Source organism: Sorex fumeus, unplaced genomic scaffold, assembly GCF_029834395.1.
Source record: "Sorex fumeus unplaced genomic scaffold, SorFum_2.1 ptg000009l, whole genome shotgun sequence".
Lineage (NCBI taxonomy): Eukaryota > Metazoa > Chordata > Mammalia > Eulipotyphla > Soricidae > Sorex > Sorex fumeus.
Window position 1 is genome coordinate 14437906 of NW_026606066.1, and position 22581 is coordinate 14460486.

Sequence of the window (22581 nt, forward strand, 5' to 3'; positions counted from 1 at the left end):
CCAATTGTTCATGATCTTGACGAAGAAGTCTGACCATCTGGTAGGTGGGCGGCCACGCAGTCTTTTGACATCCCGTGGAATCCAATCAGTAACAGCTCTAGTCCAACGGTCGTCTTTAAATCTCATTACGTGACCAGCCCATCTGATTTTCGACACCTTGGCAAATGAGACAGCGTCCCTGATCCTTGATCGTCGACGGATGTCAGAACTCCGGATTCGTTCTCTCATTTGAGTGAAACGTGATGTTCCAAGCATAGCTCTTTCTATTCTTCTTTGGGAGACCTGAATAGTGTTCTCATCTTGTTTGCGTAGGGCCCAGGTCTCTGAGGCATATGTTAATGCAGGAAGAACAGTGGAATCAAAGAGATGTGCCCGGAGCCGGAGGTTCTTCGTCCTCTTAGCTATTTCTTCGACGTTCTTGAAGGCGTTCCAAGCCGCTCTCTTCCTCCTGCGCAGCTCGGGTGCCAGGTCATTTGTCATGTTGACCTCTCGACCTAGGTACACATAGCTGTTGCATTCGGAGATGGTCGTTCCATTGAGAGCGAATGGGGCGTCAGGAACAAGGCTGTTTCTCATAAACATTGTCTTCGTAAGATTCAGCTGTAGTCCTACCTTTCCACACTCACGGTCAAAGTCGGCCAGCATTTGTGCCGCTTGGCTGATGTTTGGTGTTATTAAAACAATGTCATCAGCAAAGCGGAGGTGGTGTAATTGCCGACCATCTATCTTCACTCCCATTCCTTCCCATTCCAGTCGTCGCATGATGTTCTCGAGGGTGGCACTGAAGAGTTTCGGTGAAATGGTATCACCCTGCCGCACCCCTCTCTTGACATCAACGATCACTTCTTTGTAGAATGGTGAGATCCTGGTAGTGAATCCGCAATAGAGCTCACGGAGGATCCTGATGTATTGGGCTTGAATGCCCTGATTGGCTAGGGCTTCAATGACAGCTTCCGTCTCAACAGAATCAAAGGCCTTCTTTAAATCAATGAACGTTAAGCAGAGCGGCATCTTGAACTCCCGAGAAACCTCAATGAGCTTGGTTATCATGTGGATATGGTCGATGGTGCTGAATCCTTTGCGGAACCCTGCTTGCTCGCATGGTTGTCCTTCATCTAATGTTCTGCCAATCCTATTCAAGATGACTCGAGTGAACAACTTGTAGATGACAGACAATAGGCAGATCGGGCGATAGTTGCCAATGTCATGGATGTCTCCCTTCTTGAACAGTAGTACGGTCCTGCTGGTTTTCCATTGGGACGGAACCTTGCATTCAGACAGGTAGCGAGTGAAGAGCTGAGCCAGTGTATTGATGAGTACTGACGGCAGGTTCTTCAGGTGTTCAGGTCTGACCTTGTCTGGGCCGGGTGCTGTTTGTTTCTTTACCAACGAAATGGCGTGTCGGATTTCGGAGGGGAGAACATTGGGAACAACATACCCATCCTGTGGAATTTGGTATGTTGGCAAGTGGACATGGCTATGGAAGAGATTTGAGTAGAAGTCATGGATAATCTTCTCCATTGCCGTTCTGGAGGATGTGATGGAACCATCAGGACGTCGGAGGGCAGTCATCTTGGTCTTATAGTTGGCGAAGGACAGGCGGGCCTTACGAATACTTTTCCCGGCTTCTGCCGCATCTACCAGTACTTCTGCTCTTCTCTCTTTGAGGTCTTCCTTGATCGCATCTCTGCACTGCTTTGCAAGCTCGGACGTTAGCTTGCGGTTGCCTGAGGCATGCGCCAAACCACGCTGGCGAATTAGCTCAAGAGTTTTCGAAGATAGGCGACTTTTTGTGGCTATCTCTCTCTTGGCGTTCCTCACACATTCATGGAGGTGCTGAACCAGTCGATCGTATTCCTCGTCAATGTTGTCAACAATGGCATCTTCCCATGTTGCCGCAATAGTACCAAAGAGTTCCCAGTTGGTGGTCATTCTGGGAGTTCTCTTTTTGAACTTTGCAGCCCTTTCTCCCCGCTCTGTGAAGTAGAATTTTGCACGAAGGAGACAGTGGTCTGATCCCGTTCAAAATTTTGCGACAACAGCGACATCAGTCAGGCAAAACCGTCGATTGAATATGATGTGGTCTATTTCGTTGTGGAATTGTCCACCGGGAGACTCCCATGTCCATCGTTTAGATTCTGCCTTCTGGAACTGTGAGTTACCATGGATGGTCTTGGTCGACATGATGAACTCTGACAGTCTCTCACCCTGTTCGTTCCATTCTAGGCCATGGGTCCCGATGTGAAGTTCTTCAGCTGATCTTCTCGGTCCTATGTTGGCATTAAAATCACCCACAATGATCTTGTAGAAGGTGTGGTCTTCTTTATAGAACTTCTCTAGCTCCATGTAGAACTTCTCGATTTCTCTTTCATCATAATGAGATGTTGGTGCGTAGACAACGAAGATAGAAACTGCAGGCAGTGAGCCACATCTATTCAAATGTAAACGTCCGATTCGGGTTGTTAGGCATTCGAATGAATCAATGCTCTTGGCCAAGTTTGTGTTGACAAGGACACCGACGCCTCCAACACCTCTTTTATCGCATGTTCTGAGGAACAATTCTTCTCCAGTGTCGAAAACGGCATGGTGAGATTCGTGCCTTCTTGTCTCGGTCAGACCAATGATGTTGTACTTGATCAGAAGAGCTTTTGATCAGAAGAGCTTATTCCTGACATTATAACAGACACTATAACAGCAAAACAGACTTAACCTCTTGTTGACTTGTACCTGCTAGAATCTCAGTAGCAAAAGTACAAGATAAGGAAAAAAAAAGAATTAAAGTGACTGTGTACATGGTTGAACAAGAGAATTAATTAATGCATGGGCAGAGGTGAGAGAAGTATGCTGAACCCAACAGTGCCTCGCAAGTCAGTCTCAATGAAACATCTCATTTGTTTTGCTTTGTTTGCAGCTCCAGGGATTGAAGCCAAAACCTCAACACATGTCAGGCAGGTGTTTTAAGGCTGAGTCACATCCAGACTCCTAGGACCTCAATAACAGGAAGGAGTGAACTGAACTCAGCAAAAGGTGCTGAGTAGTTTATTAGGTGTAACTTTCCTGGATAAACCTGGTTCTTCTGGGTCTTTGCATGAGATAGAACACAGAATAGCGCACAGACAAGGATCTGTTCCCCAGAGAGGAACCCAAGTCTGGATGTAGACAAGTTATGGGCCATACTGGTGTTGACAGATCAGAGATGGATTTGAAATTTCTTATACAGTACACCTTGTGACATTTTCAGAAATAATTCTTTGGTAAATTAAATTGCACACAAGAAATCCACAGTGAATGAGGCAGCTTGCACCAGGAGTGTAGAATAAGGATTTGGGGATTAAATGATTAATCCATCTAGAAAAGAAAATACATCCTTAAAAAATGTTTAAGCTTCCTTAGCTCAGCAGTTTACAACTGGCACTGTGGAAAGTGATTTTTAAGTGGGGGGAGATTCTAACTCCTGTCTGTGATGTGACCTTTACAACGACAGCATATTGGGGTTGGAAAGATAGCTCAAAAGGCTGGGGCACAGTTTTTGCACGTGGGAGTACTAGGTTTGATTTCTGGCACTGCAGCAGTGCTGAGAGGGACTTCCAAACACGGAATCAGGAGTAGCCCTGACCACTGCAGACTATGACCCAAAAGGAAAAAGGAAAAGGAAGGAAAAAGGAGAGGAGAGGAAGGAAAGAGGGAAGGAGGGGAGAAGGGAAGGAAGGAAGGAAGGAAGGAAGGAAGGAAGGAAGGAAGGAAGGAAGACAGGAAGACTGTAAATTTTCATTTGCACTAGTGGCACAGGCCTCTGGTCTAGTTCCCAACTCCCATCTAATTTTCTGTGTGACTGTAAAAAAATGAATTAATCTCTCTGGTTCTCAAGTCTCTCATATGTGTCTTACACTGAAGTGTTGAGAGTGTTCTAGAACATGTACAAGTTCTAGCTAACCTCTTCAGTATCCTAGGAGAAGAAAAGGAACTGTAGAGTTTGGGCTGTCTACTTCCCAAGCAGTGATCTGAGTCTCCCACCCTTCACTGGGTGGCATCTCACTACCTGAAGAAAGGTTTCCAGGCTCTTACCACATTAAGCTACTGGTAAAGCCAAAAGCTTATTTCAGTTTTTTTAGAGCAGGAGTTGCAGATTAACAAAAAGGTCAAGCCATGACTCCGGTACTTCATGTGGATGTCCCCATGTTTCCCATGCCCCATTCTTTCTGCCTCAATGTTTTTCCTTCCAACTGGGCCTGGTGGTTTTGGCCTTACACCTGACTCTCTAAGATGCGTTCTTCATGTTCAGGATCCTGTCTCCCCTTCTTCTGGTGCAACTTGCCTTTGTTTCCTTTACCAGATCATAAGTACTAGAGGTCCTGGATACTTGAAAGGGCTGCTAGAAGAAATGGTTGTACCACACTAAACAGCAGACTGTAGAATTTCCTAGAACAATTTTTATGTCTGTAGGACATACTTTAGGGAAAAAATGTTAATTCTTAACTTTCTTTCTCCTAGGATGAATAAGTTAATGGAAGTCTGTCTAATCACATTAATAAATGAGTAGCCACAGAGCAAAGCCTGGTCATGATGTAGTAAGTGAAATCCTGAGATAAAAGATGTCTCTCCTTTTATCTGGTGGCAATTTCAGGAATCTGGAGTTACCAGATGAATTTGCAGTGAGGGAGGCCTCTCACATAGTACTTAAAACCTCATACTGGGCAGAAAGAGTCCACTATCGATTCCTTCATTATAATATTTAAATAGCTAGGCCTTATTTTTTTTAAAATCTCAAAAACAGATATAGAATAGCTGTTGAAAAGAGAGACCTGCTTTAGATATGAATAAGATAGATCGTGTGTCCCGGAATATAGTGAGCACTCAAAATATACTAGCTGTTATTTAAAAGCGACAGAAAAACCAACCTAAGTAATGAGAATTAGTACAAAGCAACTTGAGAGCCATCAGTTCCATACAACATGGTGGTTCTCTTTATAGAGAAATAAGGTGTGAAAAGAAGGGTGCTCAAGGGCAAAATTGCAGACTACTGAGGATTATTAAGGCAAGTTATATTTTGAAGGGTAGTGTTTGGGGTCACTATCAGTAGTGCTTCAAAACTATTTCTGGTTCTGTGTTCGAGGGTTGCTCAGGGAACTATATGATTCTGGAAATAGGTCTTAAGCATGCAAGCCAAAGAGTCTTAAACGCTGTGCTATCTTTCCAGCCTAAAGCAAGTAATACATTGATGTACATCTTTGTCAGGAGGCTTCCTAAGCTTAATTTTCAGCTTTTCTGAATTTTTCTAGCTCTTATCAACACCTGCAGAGTCTCATGTGATATGACCCTATTTCTACTTTTGTCCTTTCTGCTTAACTTGCTGCACTAGTGTTTTTTGCACTTGCTCATACTCTCTCCAGATATTGAATCTCCAATCATCCATGGAGCTAGATTCTCTCTTTATATTACTACTTCTGCGTGTTTGTGTGTATATGTGTTTTTATGTGTATGTGTGTGTTTGTGTAAGGAGGGTGCCACCGCTGTTGGTGTCAGGGCTTATTCTTGTCTCTATGCTCAGGGGTCACTCCTGGTAGCTCTCAGGGTACCAGATGTGGTGCTGGGATTTGAACCAGAGTTTTCCACAGGCAATGTATGTGTCATATTTCCTATGCTATTTGTCTGCCCTCATCCCCTCCCCCCCCCCGCAGACACTACTTCTGTGTCATTTTATCCCTGAGGGCTGTCTATACCTCTCTTCACCAGCACTATCATCGATGTTATTTTGATTTTCTTCACAATATTGTCTTCTCTTAACATTTGACAGTTTCGCGCGGGCTGAAGCGATAGCACAGCGGGTAGGGAATTCGCCTTACACGCGGCCAACATGGCCGACCCGAGTTCGATTCCTCCGCCCCTCTCGGAGAGCCCGGCAAGCTACCGAGAGTATTCGATATGCCAGACACAGTAACAACAAAGTCTCCAATGGAGACGTTACTGGGCCCGCTCGAGCAAATCGACGATCAACGGGAGGGCCTTTACCTTTACCTTTACCTTTACTTTTTTTCTCTGGCTGTTTCCTGCCTTCCCAACCTGTAGTGCAGGCCTCAGGGCCCCAGGAATTATTCCACACTCCCATCACTAGGTTGTGCTCAGTATGAAGTAGGTGCTCAACACAGGATTGGTGAAAGAAAGAATAAATAACTTCCTGGAACTTCACACAATGGAATGATGCAATCAATCTGCCAATTATCTTTTAATGTTCTCCCTGGAAGCAGTGAAACTGTTTATAAGACAAGTATTTGACTTAGGTGTCTTACCCAGTCAAAATAGAAGAAGGAGCAGTGACTTGTACAGGAGAGCTTGGGTTTGTGTTCAGAATATTCGTATTTACAATAAAGAACTTCACAGTTGGATTCTCAGTTCCTGCCTGGGCGGGGGGAAAGACACGAAACTGGTATTAACAAATAAATAATATCAAAAAAAAATTTAAAGCTGTATAAGGGTTAGAGAGATATTTAAGATATTTCAATGAGATGTAGTGCAAGTTTTGCTTTCAGGAGGCCTGGACTCAATTCCTGGCAGTGCATGATACCCTGTGCAATGCTGAAGTGACCCCAATTACTGAGGTAGAGTAACCCCTGAAAATCACTGAGTATTGACCTAAAAACAAAAAAATCTGTATAAAAATCTGATTATAACCATAAAGTTATAATAATATTGACACATTAAAATTTTTAATATAAACACAATGAACATAAGGAAAAGACACAAAATGTAATCTTTTCATATTCAGGCATATATATTTCAAATATAGATATGTACTATATGTACTATGAAGGACTGACGCTTTCCTGTTTGAATAACAAGTGTTTCTAATATATGTACTTTATGTGAAGGTAGACTTCCTTCCTTCCTTCCTTCCTTCCTTCCTTCCTTCCTTCCTTCCTTCCTTCCTTCCTTCCTTCCTTCCTTCCTCCCTTCTTCCCTCCCTTCCTTCCTTTTCTTTTATTATTTCTTTTGTTCATTATTTCTCTCTGTCCCTTCTCTCTTTCTTTCAGTCACATCTGGCAATGCTAAGGTTCACTCCTGGTAGAGTTCAGGCTATCACTGTGGTGCCAGGGCTAGTTGTGTGCAAGGCAAAAGTGCAACCCACTGTACTATCACTCCAGTTCAGTCCTGCAAAGATAAGTTCCTTAAACTCTAACTCTAGAAGAAAGTAGTGTTTAATGAGAACTGTAGAGATAGTTCAGGAGCAAAAGATGCCTGCTTTAAATGCAACCAACCCAGCATCACATATGGTCCCCCAAGTCCCACTAGGAGTAACTCCTGAGCACAGAGTTAGGAGTAAGACTTGAACACCTCCAAGGTTTCAAAACAAAAGAAAAACTAAGTAATTAATAACTGATCAGTAGGTTGAGCTAACTGCATAGTCCACCAAGAAAATGAGTTTACTTAAATCAAAATGCCCAAATGTAGAGAGAGAATGGGGGAAACTGTCTGCCTCAGAGGCAGGGGGAGAGCTCAGAAGGTGGGAGCTATACTGGGTACATTGGTGGTGGAGAATGTGCACTGGTGGAAGGATGGGTCTTTGATCATTGTATGATAGAAACTCAAACATGAAAACTTGTAGCTGGATCTCACGGTGATTCAATTAAAAAAAGTAATAAGAAAGAAAATGAGTTTACCTAACCAAGTACCAATGCATGCTAATTAGGAGTTCATCATTTTCATGCTAAGCATCACAATGTTGGAACTTTATAATGAATCTGATGAGAAAAATCTATAAAATGATTTCATATATATAGATTGATCTTTATTTGACAAATTAGTTAAAAATAATGATATTTTTAGTGAGAATATGTGGGGTTTTTTTGCCAATTTTATCCATCTAAAATAAGATTACACTGAAAAGATAACTCCATATTTTGTTTCTGATCTTTTTTCTTTTAACTTCCTGTCTTCTTAAAATGGCAAAACTTCATAAATCAAATTGAGTAAGTTGGTAAAAATAATCATTGACTTCCCTAAATTGCTCACAGCAGAAAACATTTTGCTATTAGATTTTTCCACATGTTATGCTATGAACATTATTATCATAATACTAGCGAAGACTCCTGGTTCTTTCTAAATTCCCTTTTCTTAGCTTAGAGCTTAATAACACTCTTCGGTTTTCATAGAAATACACCCCAAGGGGAAGCACAGTTTTGAAAACCAAGACGTGACACTATTATTTCCCATGTGGGACCTGTGAAATTTACATTAGTGCCAAATCTATAATAGAACCACTAGACCTAGTCACGTGTTCCGTTAATTAGTGATAAGACCGGATATACAAACTAAGCTTTCAGCTTCATCTAGGGCACATTCCAACTTCTGCAAATGAGATGAGCTTGTGATTCAATTACAGCCTCTCTTTTCTGCCATTCAAACATTTTCATTCCCCTACCTCGTTCAAAAGCATTTTCCCCCATCTTTTTCGGCTTGTCATTCCTCAAAGTTTTTGGAGAAATTACAAAACCTTAAATCACACTCTTTCCTGGGATAATAAAAATACTTTAAAATTGCCAGATGCTGTTGACTTCAGCAAGAGTAATCACAGCAAGCTGTTGAAGAGAGACTGACAATATTTTCATTAGCAGGAAAGGATTAAATGAAACCATTCTCTTCCCATCAAATCACGGAACAACTTTAGGAATAGGAGCACAAACCTTTGGATATGGAATCCGCACAGTCTTTGGGTACTGCAGTGACTCATCAGAGTAGAAGGAGTATTCAATAAGTGGGACTTCTGTGTCGTTAAATTGGGCATATGCTAAGAAAGTGCCGTTTGGAGACCACCACAGAGCAGAGTAGGCACTGAAGACTTCCTCTGAAAAAGACATAAATTGTTCTGTTACAAGAAGTAGCTGATAAATTGGCTTTGGCATTCAAAATATTGTTCTCATTAGCTTTAGTAATTACAGTAGAGTTCAACTAATGAACCACTTTGCATTTGCTGGGCTTCCAAAATCAGAGTAATATAACTGAATAAAAATAAAATCTTCAAGGATAGATCTGGATTGTAAAAATAAGTAACCCGTTGGACCATTTTAGAATATTTTAGCACACAATATTTAATATAAACTACATTTTTTTCTTTATTTTATAATCCTCTAAATTTATGCTGTAAAACATACTAAAAGTAAATTTCACACAAGGGGCTGATTCTCCTTTCTAATTTTTCAGTCAACATGCCAGCATAGTCTCCCCAACTGGGCTCATTTTGTACTAAGCCCGCAGGGTCCTGGTGGGTGGTGTGTGGCTCCAGGCTATCAAACCAATATGGTGCCCAGAGTTTACTATTCTTGGCACAAACAAGGTGTGGGAGGATGGATTTAGAATGGCAAGGAGTTCCACGAGACCCTACCGAGATACATTTCCTTAGCTGAGCTCAGAAACTGAAGACTCCCTTGGATTAACACCTTCCTCTGGTGTATAAATTGATGGGTGAGCAAAGAGGGTCAGAGAGGGAGGCAAATGAAAAGAAAGATCTTGCTTTCTCAAATACTGTCAGATCTGTTCTCCATCTCTGGCAGAGGTAGCTCGTGTGTGTGTGTGTGTGTGTGTGTGTGTGTGTGTGTGTGTGTTGTGTTTGTAGATAGTTATTTAAGGAATCCCAGTCTCTTGATTTTAAAATACCGAAACCTCTTTTCCCAAGGAATGGAGGATTCAAGGAGACTGGGTGGAGTCTGTTGGTAAGATTTAATTTTCAAGTTAGTTCTGCCGTGAGTATAAAAGTAAAAAAAAAGAAAAGAAAAAAAAAACAAATTTCAAATTTTAGGATTAGAAAAATCTATTACCCCAGTAATTTTTCAAATGCTTGAGGCCTTGAAGGAGGTACTTTCTTCCAACTACTTTTTTCAATAGTAGTAATAGTAGTAACAATGATAATAAAATACAACATCTATGATGAACAACTGACATTTAATGACTACTAACTATTCATCAGTTATTTTTGAGCAATTGACATCTGCTATCTTAGTTAACCATTACAAATAACTCAATAGGTAGATAGGAAAAATGAGACAGGCAGGTTCCAAAAGATCTCTAATTACCAGGTAAATTGCACTGAATTATCCTCCACTCTCCTACTTCAGAGGAATAAGGAACATTCCATTTCATAAAACTTGGTCTTTAACTGTTATCATACTTGCTCTCAACAAAATTCTTATCCTCAGGTCTGGATTAGGTAAACTATCTTCATACTGAAATGTGACTCTTCATGCAATTAGCTTGCTAAGAAGACACAGTATTGGCATTAACAAAAGATACCTAAACAAAAGCAACTGTCACTGTCACTGTCACTGTCCTCCCATTGTTCATCAAATTGCTCAAGCGGGCCCAGTAACATTGTGAGGCTTGTTGTTACTGTGCTTGGCATCGAATATGCCACAGGGAGCTTGCCAGGCTCTGCCATGCAGGCAAGATACTCTTGGTAGCTTGTCAGGCTCTCCAAGAGGGGCGGAGGAATTGAACTCGGGTTGGCCAAGTTGGCTGCATGCAAGGCAAACGCCCTACCCGCTGTACTATTGCTCAAGCAACAATTCAGTAAAATATTAAGAAATGAGGAAGGTGAAAACAGAAAGCTATTTGGGGTCACGGGAGGATCTGGGGCACAAATTACAGAATATGGGCTGAAGCAATAGCACAGTGGTAGGGCGTTTGCCTTGTGCATAGCCAGCCCAGCCGAGCCGGGTTCCATTCCTCTGCCCCTCTCAGAGAGCCCGGCAAGCTACCAAAAGTATCTCGTCCACATGGCTAAACCTGGCAAGCTACCTGTGACGTATTCGATATGCCAAACACAGTAACAACAAGTCTCATGATGGAGATGTTACTGGGCCCACTAGAGCAAATCAATGAACAACGGGAAGACAGTGCTACAGTGCTACAGTGGGCTCCTATTGGGCACGTGGCCATATCATGACCTAGGAGCTTTACTCTTTTGTTTGTGAACCTACAGATTTTCTAAACGTACTATTTTGATTGAAACAAGTCTCCAAAAGTGACAGCAGAATGAATGAGAGGGTGATATGGAGAAACAGGTGTTCTCTTTTCTTCCTAGGGATCATTTTTAAATCAATAAAACTAGCAGCAGAATTTCTTTGCAGGACTCAAGTTCTGTTATGTGAGTGGCTCACTTTGGCTCTGTGAAATCATCTTTTACTTGTGAACAGTTTATTCAGGGTCTCTCTCTCTCTCTCTCTCTCTCTCTCTCTCTCTCTCTCTCTCTGCCACACACACACACACACACACACACACACGCACACACACATACACACACATAATCCCTCTGTCTTAGAAAAAAAAAACACTAGAGAAGTCTTTTAGTATTGCTGTTTTTCGTTTGGGGCTACATCCTGCAGAGCTCAGGGTTTAGGTTCTTCCCCTTACTCCTCCGGGGTGGGGAGTTGGGTATGTGTGTGTGTCGTGGGGGTTGGGGAGGAAGGATGTGTTTCTTGAGCTGTTCTGGAGACTATATGGTGATGGGATTCGAAAATGAACCTGAGTCTTCAGTCTACTCAGGAAGTCCTGTTCCTCTAGGCTGCTCCAGGGAGGAGCAGAGGAGCAGGAAGTGTCACGCCTTGGGAACATGCTTGAAGAAGTTTTCAATCTCTACATGACTAGTGATAATAAATTCCATGACTAGTTTGAATCACTTATTTTTGGACCACAGGAGTTCATCTTTCTCAAAAAGTGATTCTTTTCTGCTATAATTTTATCCATCAAATTGAACTTGATTCACACTGGGTAAGAACTAAAATTAAGTCATGAAGGAAAACTTTGTAAGAAGTACAGGATGACTTGAGTAAGCATGAGGCAACCTGGTGAATGATTTGAAATAGCATCAAAGTGTCTTATCTTGGCAACTATAGACATGAAATGCTTTCCTAATATTTTCTGAGTTTGTAGATTGCTAGTCTGTAGTAACTTCTGGGGTAGGCAAACCTAGTTAGAGAAACATCTGATGCTAATCTGGTGGTTTTTATGTTCCAGTAAAGCAGAAAAGCTACCTGCATACACAGAAGGGCCCTTTGTAGTAGGGAACTTAAAGACAAAGGAGCATTGAGACACAATGAGGACAGCAGGAGCTATTGCTAACAAATGCTTGTTTTATGAGCTACCTGGTCTTGTGGGTGCTGAGATTCCAAAGCATTTTAAAACATGCAACTAACCTTGAATGTCATTAAATTTACTCAATTTTCAATGAATTTTTAAGGCTTATAGATTTTTGAGAAGAAATAAAAATATGTAGTTTCTACCTTCATAAACCCAGTCTGTTATTCCATTATATATGACATCTTCTTTCCCATTTGAGGTGATCCTGTGACTTTCTAAATATGGCTCAATTTTAACGTAAATATCATTCTTCCAAACATATGCCTACAAAGATTAAAAATATTGATGAATAACACCACATTTTATTTTTTCTTAGAGTTTTCAAAAATAATTGTCACTGCATCCTTTAATAGTTGATATCCAAGTGGATTATTTAATTTCCCTATTTAATTTGAACAAGATGAAGATTCATTTACTTTTAATTATAATCATAAGAGTTACAAAATCCCCCAAATAGCATCAGAGAGATAGTACAGTGGACATGTGGCTGACCCGGGTTTAGTCCCTAGCACTGCATATGATCTCTTGAGCAGCACCGGACGTGGTCTCTGAGCACAGAGCCAGGAGTAATCCCTGAGCACAGCTGAGCAGAGCTGAGCTCCCTTTCCCAACAACAAAACAAAACTAAACAAATAAAGCTTCCCTCATTATTCTAAAAATATGCTTTCTCTATTAAAAATAAGTTCATAATCATTTCAATGTTGAAGTATATGAGAAGACCTAGAAGACTAGTCAGCTCTATAGGATGTGGCCTATGTTTGCATTTCTTTCCTCTTTGGGGGAGTAGGGTAGAATAAACAGAGGCTTTTTTGCATTCCTAGAGGGAGAATTCAACTGCAGATAAATATTGTCTCTTTCTGTTTGATTATTTTGGACTTTTGACATTCTCTTTGCATTACAGAACATATGTTCATAGTGGCACAGAAAAAAAATCTGAAAGTTACCATAAGGCAGGTATGCCTTTTAAAAAATAGCTACATGCAGGCTCTTGGAGATAGCTCATGGGACATGGAGTACTTGTTTTACATTCAAGAAACATGGTTTGGGTTTCCCCAAACAAAGCTAGGAATAAGCCTTACGAAGGAGCCAATATAGTTCCTGAGTACCACTGGGAGATTCCCAAAACAAATACAGACCAAAATAAGCAAATAAACAAACAAAACTAAGTTTAACAGAAATGAGACTCTAAGTGTTTGCTAAGCATTTCCCCAGGAAATAAACTATGCCCTTAACAGTGGTCACAAGCACTCAGGAATTTGCTGCAGGATAATGAAATCACATATGAAGTGATGATGCTGTATTTGATAGTGAACTGTTGACTCCCTAAGGGGCTGTTCTACAGCAGGACTAGTAGCTTCCACAGCAGAAAAATTTGGGCCATCACTAACCAATTTGTGACCTTCTGGGGCCCATGAGATCCACTGTGTGTTGTTTGGAATTTTAAAGTCTTTAATCAGCTCACTGGAAAAAAGAAAGATAAAAAGAAATGTTATCAAATTAAATTATCAAGTCACAGTGACATTAAAAATATAAGACTAGAACGTGTAATCCATTTTATAAGGAAGTCACTAACCTTTTATTTAAGTCATAAATGTCATACGAAGCTGTGTACGAATGCCTCCATTGCTAGAGAGAACAACAATAGACATTTCAGGATTCTTTGATTCTTGCCATTTGCCATTTCCTCTCATATTGATTGAGAGGGAAAAAGTCATTTATATTGTATAATTCTCTAGTTTTATTATTTCTTACAATTTTATATCTAGATTTCTGGAATTTGGATATTAGAAGTATCTGAGACAACAACTAGTACAAACATCTCTGGGCTGGACATGTAGCTCAGTGGCAGAGAATTCACCTTACACATATAAAGGCTGGGGGTTTAACCTCCCGTACTCCAAACTTCTCCAGATTCCATCTGTAATTTATTTCTGGCAACACCCCTGTCAAAGCGTCTCCAAGGACCACAGTAGGTTAAAGTGATACTTCCTGTACAACATTTGAGTCACTTATTTAACAAAATGCAAGTTTTCATTTTTCAACTGAAAAGTTCTATGTTTCTAACATTGGTAATATGGAGAAATATTCACTTTCCAACATTGATCATGAAAATAAAGAGTTATCAATATTTGAAAGACACCTGGAAATATATATTAAAACTTAAATACATATACCACCAACATTTTTTGTTTGCTTTATTTTGCTATCATCAATAATTTAAACAATAATCTCAAAAGTTTAGTAAATAAAATGAAAATTAAATAGAAAGAAATGAGGAAAAAGAAAAATGATAAGAGCAATATTCATAGAAAATGGACAATAGAGAAACATCATGGTCACGGTCCTCCCTTTGTTCATCCATTTGCTCGAGCGGGCCCAATACAAAAAACAGTTCTTTAAAAAGACGAATAGAGTACAAATAATGGGACCAGGGAAATAGTTCAACCACTGGAGCATGGACTTTGCAGGAGCCCCAGGTTAAATGCCTGATGCTGCAACTTCCCCCAAGCAACACCAGGAGTGACCCCTGAGCACAGAGCTGAGATTAGCCCGTTAGCACTGCTGATTGCGCTGGCTCATTTGTGTTAATAACAGTGAGACAGAAACCATAAATAACTCAGTGTATTAGAGTAGCTGGCCTGCAAGCAAATTAGTTCAATCCTTAGTGCCACCACATAGATTGAGCACGATCTTTGCAGATCTGCTGTCTGAGCCTGGCTGCTTCACTTTGTGATCCCTGTCAGGGATTTATGATCTTCCCATAGGGGTGATTAATTCTGCAAAAGAATGAGACCCCTGGGGAACACAACAATCAAAATTTGTGTGACAACACAGCCAGGAAGTGGAACCTCTGGAAAGCACTACAGCAAGACTGTGTGTGAACACCACAGCTAAAGAAGTGCAACCCTGGGTGAGCACCCAGGTTAAGTTCAAACACCGCAACCCAATTTGCAACTCCCAGAGAGCCCTACAACTAAATATGTGAGTACCACAGCCAGGGATGTGTCTGTCTCATGTCTTTCCCTCCTTTACCAGAACAACAATGAAGGGAAGGTGGGGAGAATGAAACATCAAGATACATACATTTAAAAATTATTTTAAATATATTAAGGTTGGGGAGCTGGAGAGATGGCACAGCAGGTAGGGCAACTGCCTTGCATGCCACATACCTAGGTTTGATCCCTGGCACTCCATATGATGCCCTGAGCTGTACAGAAGTACAAGAGTACAGGAGTTCTTCCCTGAGGGAAGAACCAGGAGTAAGCCCTCAGCATAGGCCAAAGCAAAATAATAATATTAATAATTATGAAATAAATAAAATAAGAGTATACACAAAATGCATGAATGATCAATATCAGAAATGAGGGACTGGGATAATCACCTAAAGGGCTGGGACACAATCCTTGTATGAGTGCGGATTCATCACTCCCTAAGCACAAGCAGAAATGATTCCTGAGAACAGGCTTCGGACTGAGCACCTTGAGGGATGTCCCCAACACTAATTTAAAATAATAAGAATAATATAATAAAAAATTTCATTTTTAAAAATCATGTTAGTATTTTTTAAAATGAATCGAAAATGCAGGAAGTTCCTATCTGTTTCCTTACTATCGCCACCACCATCTCATCATCCCCACCTTTGCTCCACTCCCACTATTTCCCCTTTTATTAACAAGTCATATGGTTTGTGTACATTGGTTACATCTGATGAATCAATGTTGATGCATCATTAACTAAAAGTCCATTATATTCTTCCTGGATTTTGTCAAATGTATTATATATTACAATATGCCTCTTTTTGTCAAAAACATATTGCATATTACAACATATAATATTGGGGTGTGTCAGAAATTTTGACAAAAATTTTGTCAAACATAATACATATTACAATAAGCCTCTTTCATTTCATAATAACGCAGCCTGCACTCTAGCCTATTGACCTATCTCTCTGGCCCTGAGTCTATTCATTTAAAAGAAAACTAATTAGAGACATACTAGATGACTGGAAAGAAGTTCCATGGTGTATCACTGAGTGAATACTTTGGAAAAAAAAATAAATATAATTTCACTTTTTTAGAGTAAGCAATAACTTTAAAAAAAGAAACTATCTTGGGGATGGAGAGATAGTACAATGTGTAGGACTCTTGCCTTGTACACAGTGGATGCAGGTTCAATCACATAATGGTCCTCTGAGCACAACTAAGAGTAATTCCTGAGTGCAGAGCCAGGAGTAATCCCTGAGTATTGCCAGATGTGGCCCCCAGACAAATAACAAAAATCCCCCAAAATAGCTTATATAAATTATATGACTAGCAGAAATATATTATACAAGGAGGAATGTATGCTAGTTTCTAAATATGAGATACCTAGGGAAAGGCAGGTTAAGGAATTGGACCCAAGCATAAATTGAAAAAAAAGAACTGAAAATTCAAAAATACATTACTACAGATATTGAATTTAAGAAAATCCACATATGCTTATATGTGGATGTATATGTTAAAGATTTTTGAAGAAAAATTATTTATGTATAAGTTGTTCTTATTACCATAGTCCTAGAAGTGAGAAATTGCATATTATTCATTTCTGAGCATCTGGAATCTGTTCAACTGCAAGCCTCATCATATATGTTTAAGAAATGAAGCATCCGAAAATGTAAATCAAATCTTACCAATGACAACGAAATAGGTAAAATGGGTAACCCAAGGCCATCCAACTGTATAACAGGAGTACTGAGACACAAGCCAGAGCTCTTAACCTTGAGGAGTGTTTCCCAGACATCATTTATCACATCTTATCCCTTTATGTCAACAAATACTTATTAAGTCCCCACTTTTCAAAAGACATGCATTCCTTTTTGATTCCTGATTATTCTGACACACCCCAAACTTGTTTCTGGGAAAGCTCTGAGAATAATATTTGCTAGAACCAAAAAGTATGGTACTGGCTAAAATAATTAAAAAATTTCAAAAGGCTTGAGATCATTTTATGGTGGCAAATTCCTTATGGGTCATACAAAGGAAACCAAACATGTTCAGTGTGTTCACTACCTTTTGAAACAGATGTATCTATCTACTTAGGCTACAAACATTGACAGCTCTTTTTGATGAGGTGTTAGTGTATAATATCGGATCTCTTTCCTTGAGGATCTGGCAGCTGAATGGGAGACATGGAGACATAAGCTACAAGAAAAGCAACCACCAGAGGTGCAATGGAGGAGGGTAGAGTGAGGGAGAAATCATAATTTGGACTTTGGGGAGGCAGTAATACTTTTGACCAGTTTAGTGATAGAGGTCTTCCACCTAGGCAAGGGTCAAAAACCAACAGTAAAGAGTGAATGAGAGTAAATGGCAGAGTGGAATCAAAGAGGCGAGGGGGTCAATGCTACACAAAGTGACTTAAGAAAGTTTGGAGCTGAATTATTAAAAATAGAGAACCATATGACAATTAGGGATCAGGGTTTTAATGGGTACAAAGAGCAAATGTTTTTACCCTAACTGAGATGGAAATGAAAGAGATGCTTGAGAAAAAATAAAAATCAGGTGACTTACAGACTCTTAACTTTGGGGGCCAGAAATACAGGTGTTAAGGCACCTTGCATTAGGCTGGCCCAAGTTCAAAGCCCAGCATCACATATGGTTTCCCAAGCACTTCCAGGAGTGATCACTAATCACATAGCCAGAAGTAAGCCCTGAGTACTGTGAGGTATGGCTGAAAACCAAAAAATAAAATATAAAAACAAATGCAAAAGACATGTAACATTTGATCAAAGGCCACTGGGGTGTCTGGGAGCTCTTCAGTCTAATCCTACTTACCTCCCTGCCCTTCACCCTGTTAGTTAATTTGGAGAAGGCTAAAAGTATCTATATTTTTTACCTGACCTTAAGGGACAGGAAGCATGGAACAATCATAGAGAGTACAGAAAAGGTAGTAAGAGATGATTTCAGAGGGGCCTAAGCAGAGTGCAATTCCTCTGAGAAGGCCATAGATAGATTTATGAGTAGAAGGTGACGGGAATCTGTTGATGATGAGGGTTTCAGCACAGAGTTTTGTTTTGTTGCTGTACCAGGGATCAAACCCAGAGCCTAACACGTGTAAGGCAAATACTATGCCATTAATCCACACCCCCAGTCCAGGGACAAAGATCGTGTTTCAGTGATTGGAGTCAAACCCAGGGCCTCACACATGCAAAGGAGGAGCTCTACTGTTGAGCTAACATAGGCTTAAAGGAGCTCTTTGCAAAGTGATGAAAGAATGGATGGCAGAAGGAAGAGGACAGATTGAAAGTAGCAAAAGCAATGAAATACACGTAAGTACTCTCCCTGGTGACAGAGCAAATTCAAGTTATCAATGATGATGTTATTGCTGAGGTCTACCGGTGAAATACATCACTTAGTACACACAAAATGGTGCTTATTGAACTTGGCTAAATGGAAAATTTAACTGGTATTTACTTTTCTGTTTCTACCCAACTTTACAGTTTTTATGTTTGCCTTTAACATGGACAACCATTACTCAATGATTCTCAATCCTGTTTGCTCATTAGAAATATGTGTGTGTATGTGAGCCAATCTCACCCCCAGAGACTTCCATTTATTAAATTCAATCTGAAAACCTGATTGAATTTTTTTAAAGTCTTCAAGGGATTTTATTCCATAGACAATGGATATATTCCAGTGTTTTATTTACTTTATTCACTAGACACTGGATTTAGAAAGACATTTTCTAAAATTGCTACAGACTCTGATTTGATTGTAGCTGATCTAGTAAAATTTTGTTGTTCATAAATGGAGTCCAGTATGGTCATTCCGGGTAAAAATTTTGACAGGAAGTCACCATCCCAAAATGGGAAATTTAGAAGGAACTGGTTTGCTTCTCAAGAACAGCACAATCTGGTTTTGGGATGACTCAGCACTTGTTATATATTTTAGACAAAACACTGAGTACTTATCATTTATTTTAGACAAACATCAGAGTTGGGTATCCCTAACTTTGTATTGTTTGCAGTGCAGAGTTTTCTCCACAGGCTTTTCATTTTTCTACATGTCTCAACATTTCCTACACTCAACAGCATTTGTCAAGTCCTCCAATAACCCCAGGTTGTAGATTCTGTTGCTGCCACTTTGCAGCTACCTATATGCTTCCCTGAGAATCTGAATTTGGGGCTGAGAGACTGGAATTAGCTGAGTGCTCCCTTCAGGGCACTGATGGCCAGAGCTAAGGTTCCCTTTTAGAATGGTTTGTATATGGTGGGTCCTGTATGCTGGGAGGTGTTAGAGACAACACTGCAGAATCACTTCAGGATGGCGCAGGGTGATAGTAAAGGGTGCTTGTAAGGGTGCTTGTCTGGCATGCATCCCACACAGGTTCAATGACTGTCCTTATATGGTTCCCTGGGCATCGAGCATCGCTATATGCAGCTTTGGAGACTCCCACGAAGGGCTAGGCATGCCCCTGGATGCCTGCAGCAATGTTAGGGTGGTGCCAGTATCCCTGGCACTATAGAGTCAGGCAGCATTATATCCTTGGGTCCTTGTACTGGAACTAATGGTTCAGTTGACTAAGCATCATAAGTGTGTACCTAGGACCTCGTGAGCACCACTTGGGAGTCTTTTTCCCATCTTCCCCCAAAGAGAATCTTAGGAGTATGAGGATTGTATTTCTCTTTTGAAGAGGAAAAGTAGGGTCCCTGCTGGTGGTGCTCCAGGTACCACGCAGTGCCAGGTAGTCAATTAGGATTCTTGAATGCAAACCATGCACTCAGTCCTTTGAGCTATCTCCGGGGCTCAAGTTTCACTCTGCAAAGCAAATGCTTAGGATCTTAGTAAAGTTTGAGAAGCATTACTGATTCACATGTCAGGTAAAATATATAATTTAAGTAATATATGCTTATTATAAATTCTATTTTATTAACTAATGTCTTCAGTATCTATAATATTCATAATGATTAGTATCTGAAAATTACTTTTTTAAGGAGCATTTGATGGGAATTTCTTTAATGAACAAGTTTTTAGATGCTGAATTAATGAAGTTTTAGTTTACATTGTATTATATTGTGTTTATCTTAAATAATCCTAGATACAAAATTAGTTACAAAACAATTTATTCATATTTATTAAATATCACAGAAACAAAGCATTTCTCTTACCTTCACATAGTTATACTCTAAGAGAACAAACTGTCTATCGGGAGAGACTAAATAATTATTTATGGTATATCCAAATTGTTCCTGGCAATCAAATAGAAGAAAGAACAATTAAAAAGTTATTTAGTGTCATTACTGAGCACTATGTACAGGACATTATTTTTGACATGTGATTGGTGCCGTGGGAGCCCCAGCTTAGGAAAGACAGCAATAAACCTCCCCAAACCACCATAATGCAAGGAGGATGATAATCAGGATTCAAGGAGTGAAGGGTTAATTCTGATAAAGACAAAGATTTCCAAAGATGGTATCAGAAACAGGAAGAAACTCCCCTGTCAGGAGAAGAATATGTGAACAACAGCCCAGATGTAACAGGGTATACATGTTCAGAGACTATTTAAAGATTATGTATAATCTTTAAATATGGTATAGAGTATGTCAGAAAAGAAGATTAAAGGGGTTATAAAACTAGTAAAACTATAAACTACTCTTGGTACATGAAAAGTAATAGAATCATTTGTCTTTTATAAAGATACTTAGTAACAAAATAACTGAGGTGAGATGAGATGACATGGGATGAGATGGAACAGGATGAGATGGGTTGGAACACGATGGGATGGGTTGGGATATGATGTGATGGGATGGGATGAAATGGGATGGGATGGGATGGGATGGGATGGGATGGGATGGGATGGGATGGGATGGGATGGGATGGGGTGGGGTGGGATGGGATGGGATGGGATAGGATAAAATGAGATGAAATGAGGTGAAATGAGTTGCATCAGTCCTAGATTTGGATAATACAGTAGTCCCTGGTTTGTAGGATGAAGACAGAAACACAGAATATAATACCAAAAGATTAAACAAGGTTTTGGACCATATCTATAGAAGTGGAACTGTGAAAAACACTTGATATTACACAGGGAAAATGGGGTTTAATGAGTAGCTGAAAATAAAATATGACAGCAAAATCAAGAGGAATTCTAAGATTTAGCTAGAAACGTAGAGCTTAGTGGTTTGGATGGAGGGGGAAAGGAAGCTTTTAACTTACAAGAGAGTGAAGGGGAGAACTTGTTTAGCTTCAGGTACAAATGCATGCAGGAGTCAGCAAACTCATTAGAAAACTGACAGAGATTGAGTTTAGGCTTTGGGAGGAGGTTAGTGTTAAAACTGTGTATTTGAGAATCAAGTAAAGAAAGGGAATACCGTCATTGTGGAAGGAGATAAAATTCACTGAAGGAGAGCATGTGAAGAAAGGAGAGAAGGCAGTCAGTGAAGAGTCTCCAAGAGCACTTACACTTAGTAGTATGAGCAGAGGAGGAAGAATCATCAAAGGAGAGTAGAGAATAGGCAAGACAGGGAGCATTTCAAGGAGAAAAAGATCCACTGTGCCATATGCTGCAGAGTCCAACAGGATGAGAGATGATCTCAACTCATGATTTGAAAGGTTATGAAAAAAATTCCTCAGAATTTCCTTAAAGCATGAATTAATTATGTGATTAAACATACAAATGTACTGTTCTTCAGGAAAGTGGTGTAGTTTCCATATTCAGCATTGAATAGCAAGATATTATTTTCTTGTTTGTGGAGATATTCACTATCTAAAGAAAGAAAATGGCCAGATCGTTATTTCAAGTTTCTATTAAACATCTTTGTAAGATAAATGTTATGCAATAAAAATTTAAGATGTAAGTTCACATGAGTACTAAGCAAACATTTCTGTTAGAAAAACATTACATGATGAATATTACACTAGTACGCATTCATTTTTCTATAATTATTGGCAAGGCTTCAACTCACATTCAAAATTTTATAATATATATCAAATAAATAGTTTCTGTCTTATCTCCCCTTGTAGCCCTAACTAGGAAAAACGTACTTTCCCAAAGTATTTTTAAAATCAAGGATATCTCCTTAGTTCCATTAAAAATGTGCCTCAAAAACTACCAAGAACGAACAGATGCTTAAAAACCTACTCCCTTTCTCCCAAATCCTTACCTGAAATCCACAGCAATGAGTAGAACTTTGTCCTAAAGGTACTTTTTAGATAATCTTCTAGAGTGTAGGTTCTGCGGCTGTCAATTACATCTTTGTCTGTCAGTTGAGGGAGAGAAAAAAAAAAAAGAGCAACTGTTCAGCAAAATCAGAATTTGGATAAGATTTAAAAATGGTTCCCTTAATATACACTGGTCACAAAATAAATGCAAAACACATTTTCAAAGACTTCTGACTGATGGATTGAAAAATTCATTTATCTGTTAAAGCATACTTGTCTGGATATATTTCACTATAATAGATCACTGCTATATTAG

General features: G+C 39.7%; 1 protein-coding gene across 2 annotated transcripts in view; it reads right to left on the reverse strand.

Moving 5' to 3' along the window:
• DPP4 (dipeptidyl peptidase 4) overlaps positions 1-22581 on the reverse strand; it is a 101300-nt gene that overhangs the window by 46004 nt on the left and 32715 nt on the right. For both annotated transcript variants that reach the window (XM_056110376.1, XM_056110375.1), the window contains exons 3-10: positions 22268-22363; positions 21779-21870; positions 20273-20353; positions 13700-13752; positions 13515-13587; positions 12270-12390; positions 8679-8839; positions 6288-6397 (exon numbers count right to left, since the gene is read on the reverse strand). In XM_056110376.1, coding sequence (XP_055966351.1) covers positions 6288-6397; positions 8679-8839; positions 12270-12390; positions 13515-13587; positions 13700-13752; positions 20273-20353; positions 21779-21870; positions 22268-22363 — 787 coding nt within the window. The remainder of the gene's footprint in view (positions 1-6287; positions 6398-8678; positions 8840-12269; positions 12391-13514; positions 13588-13699; positions 13753-20272; positions 20354-21778; positions 21871-22267; positions 22364-22581) is intronic.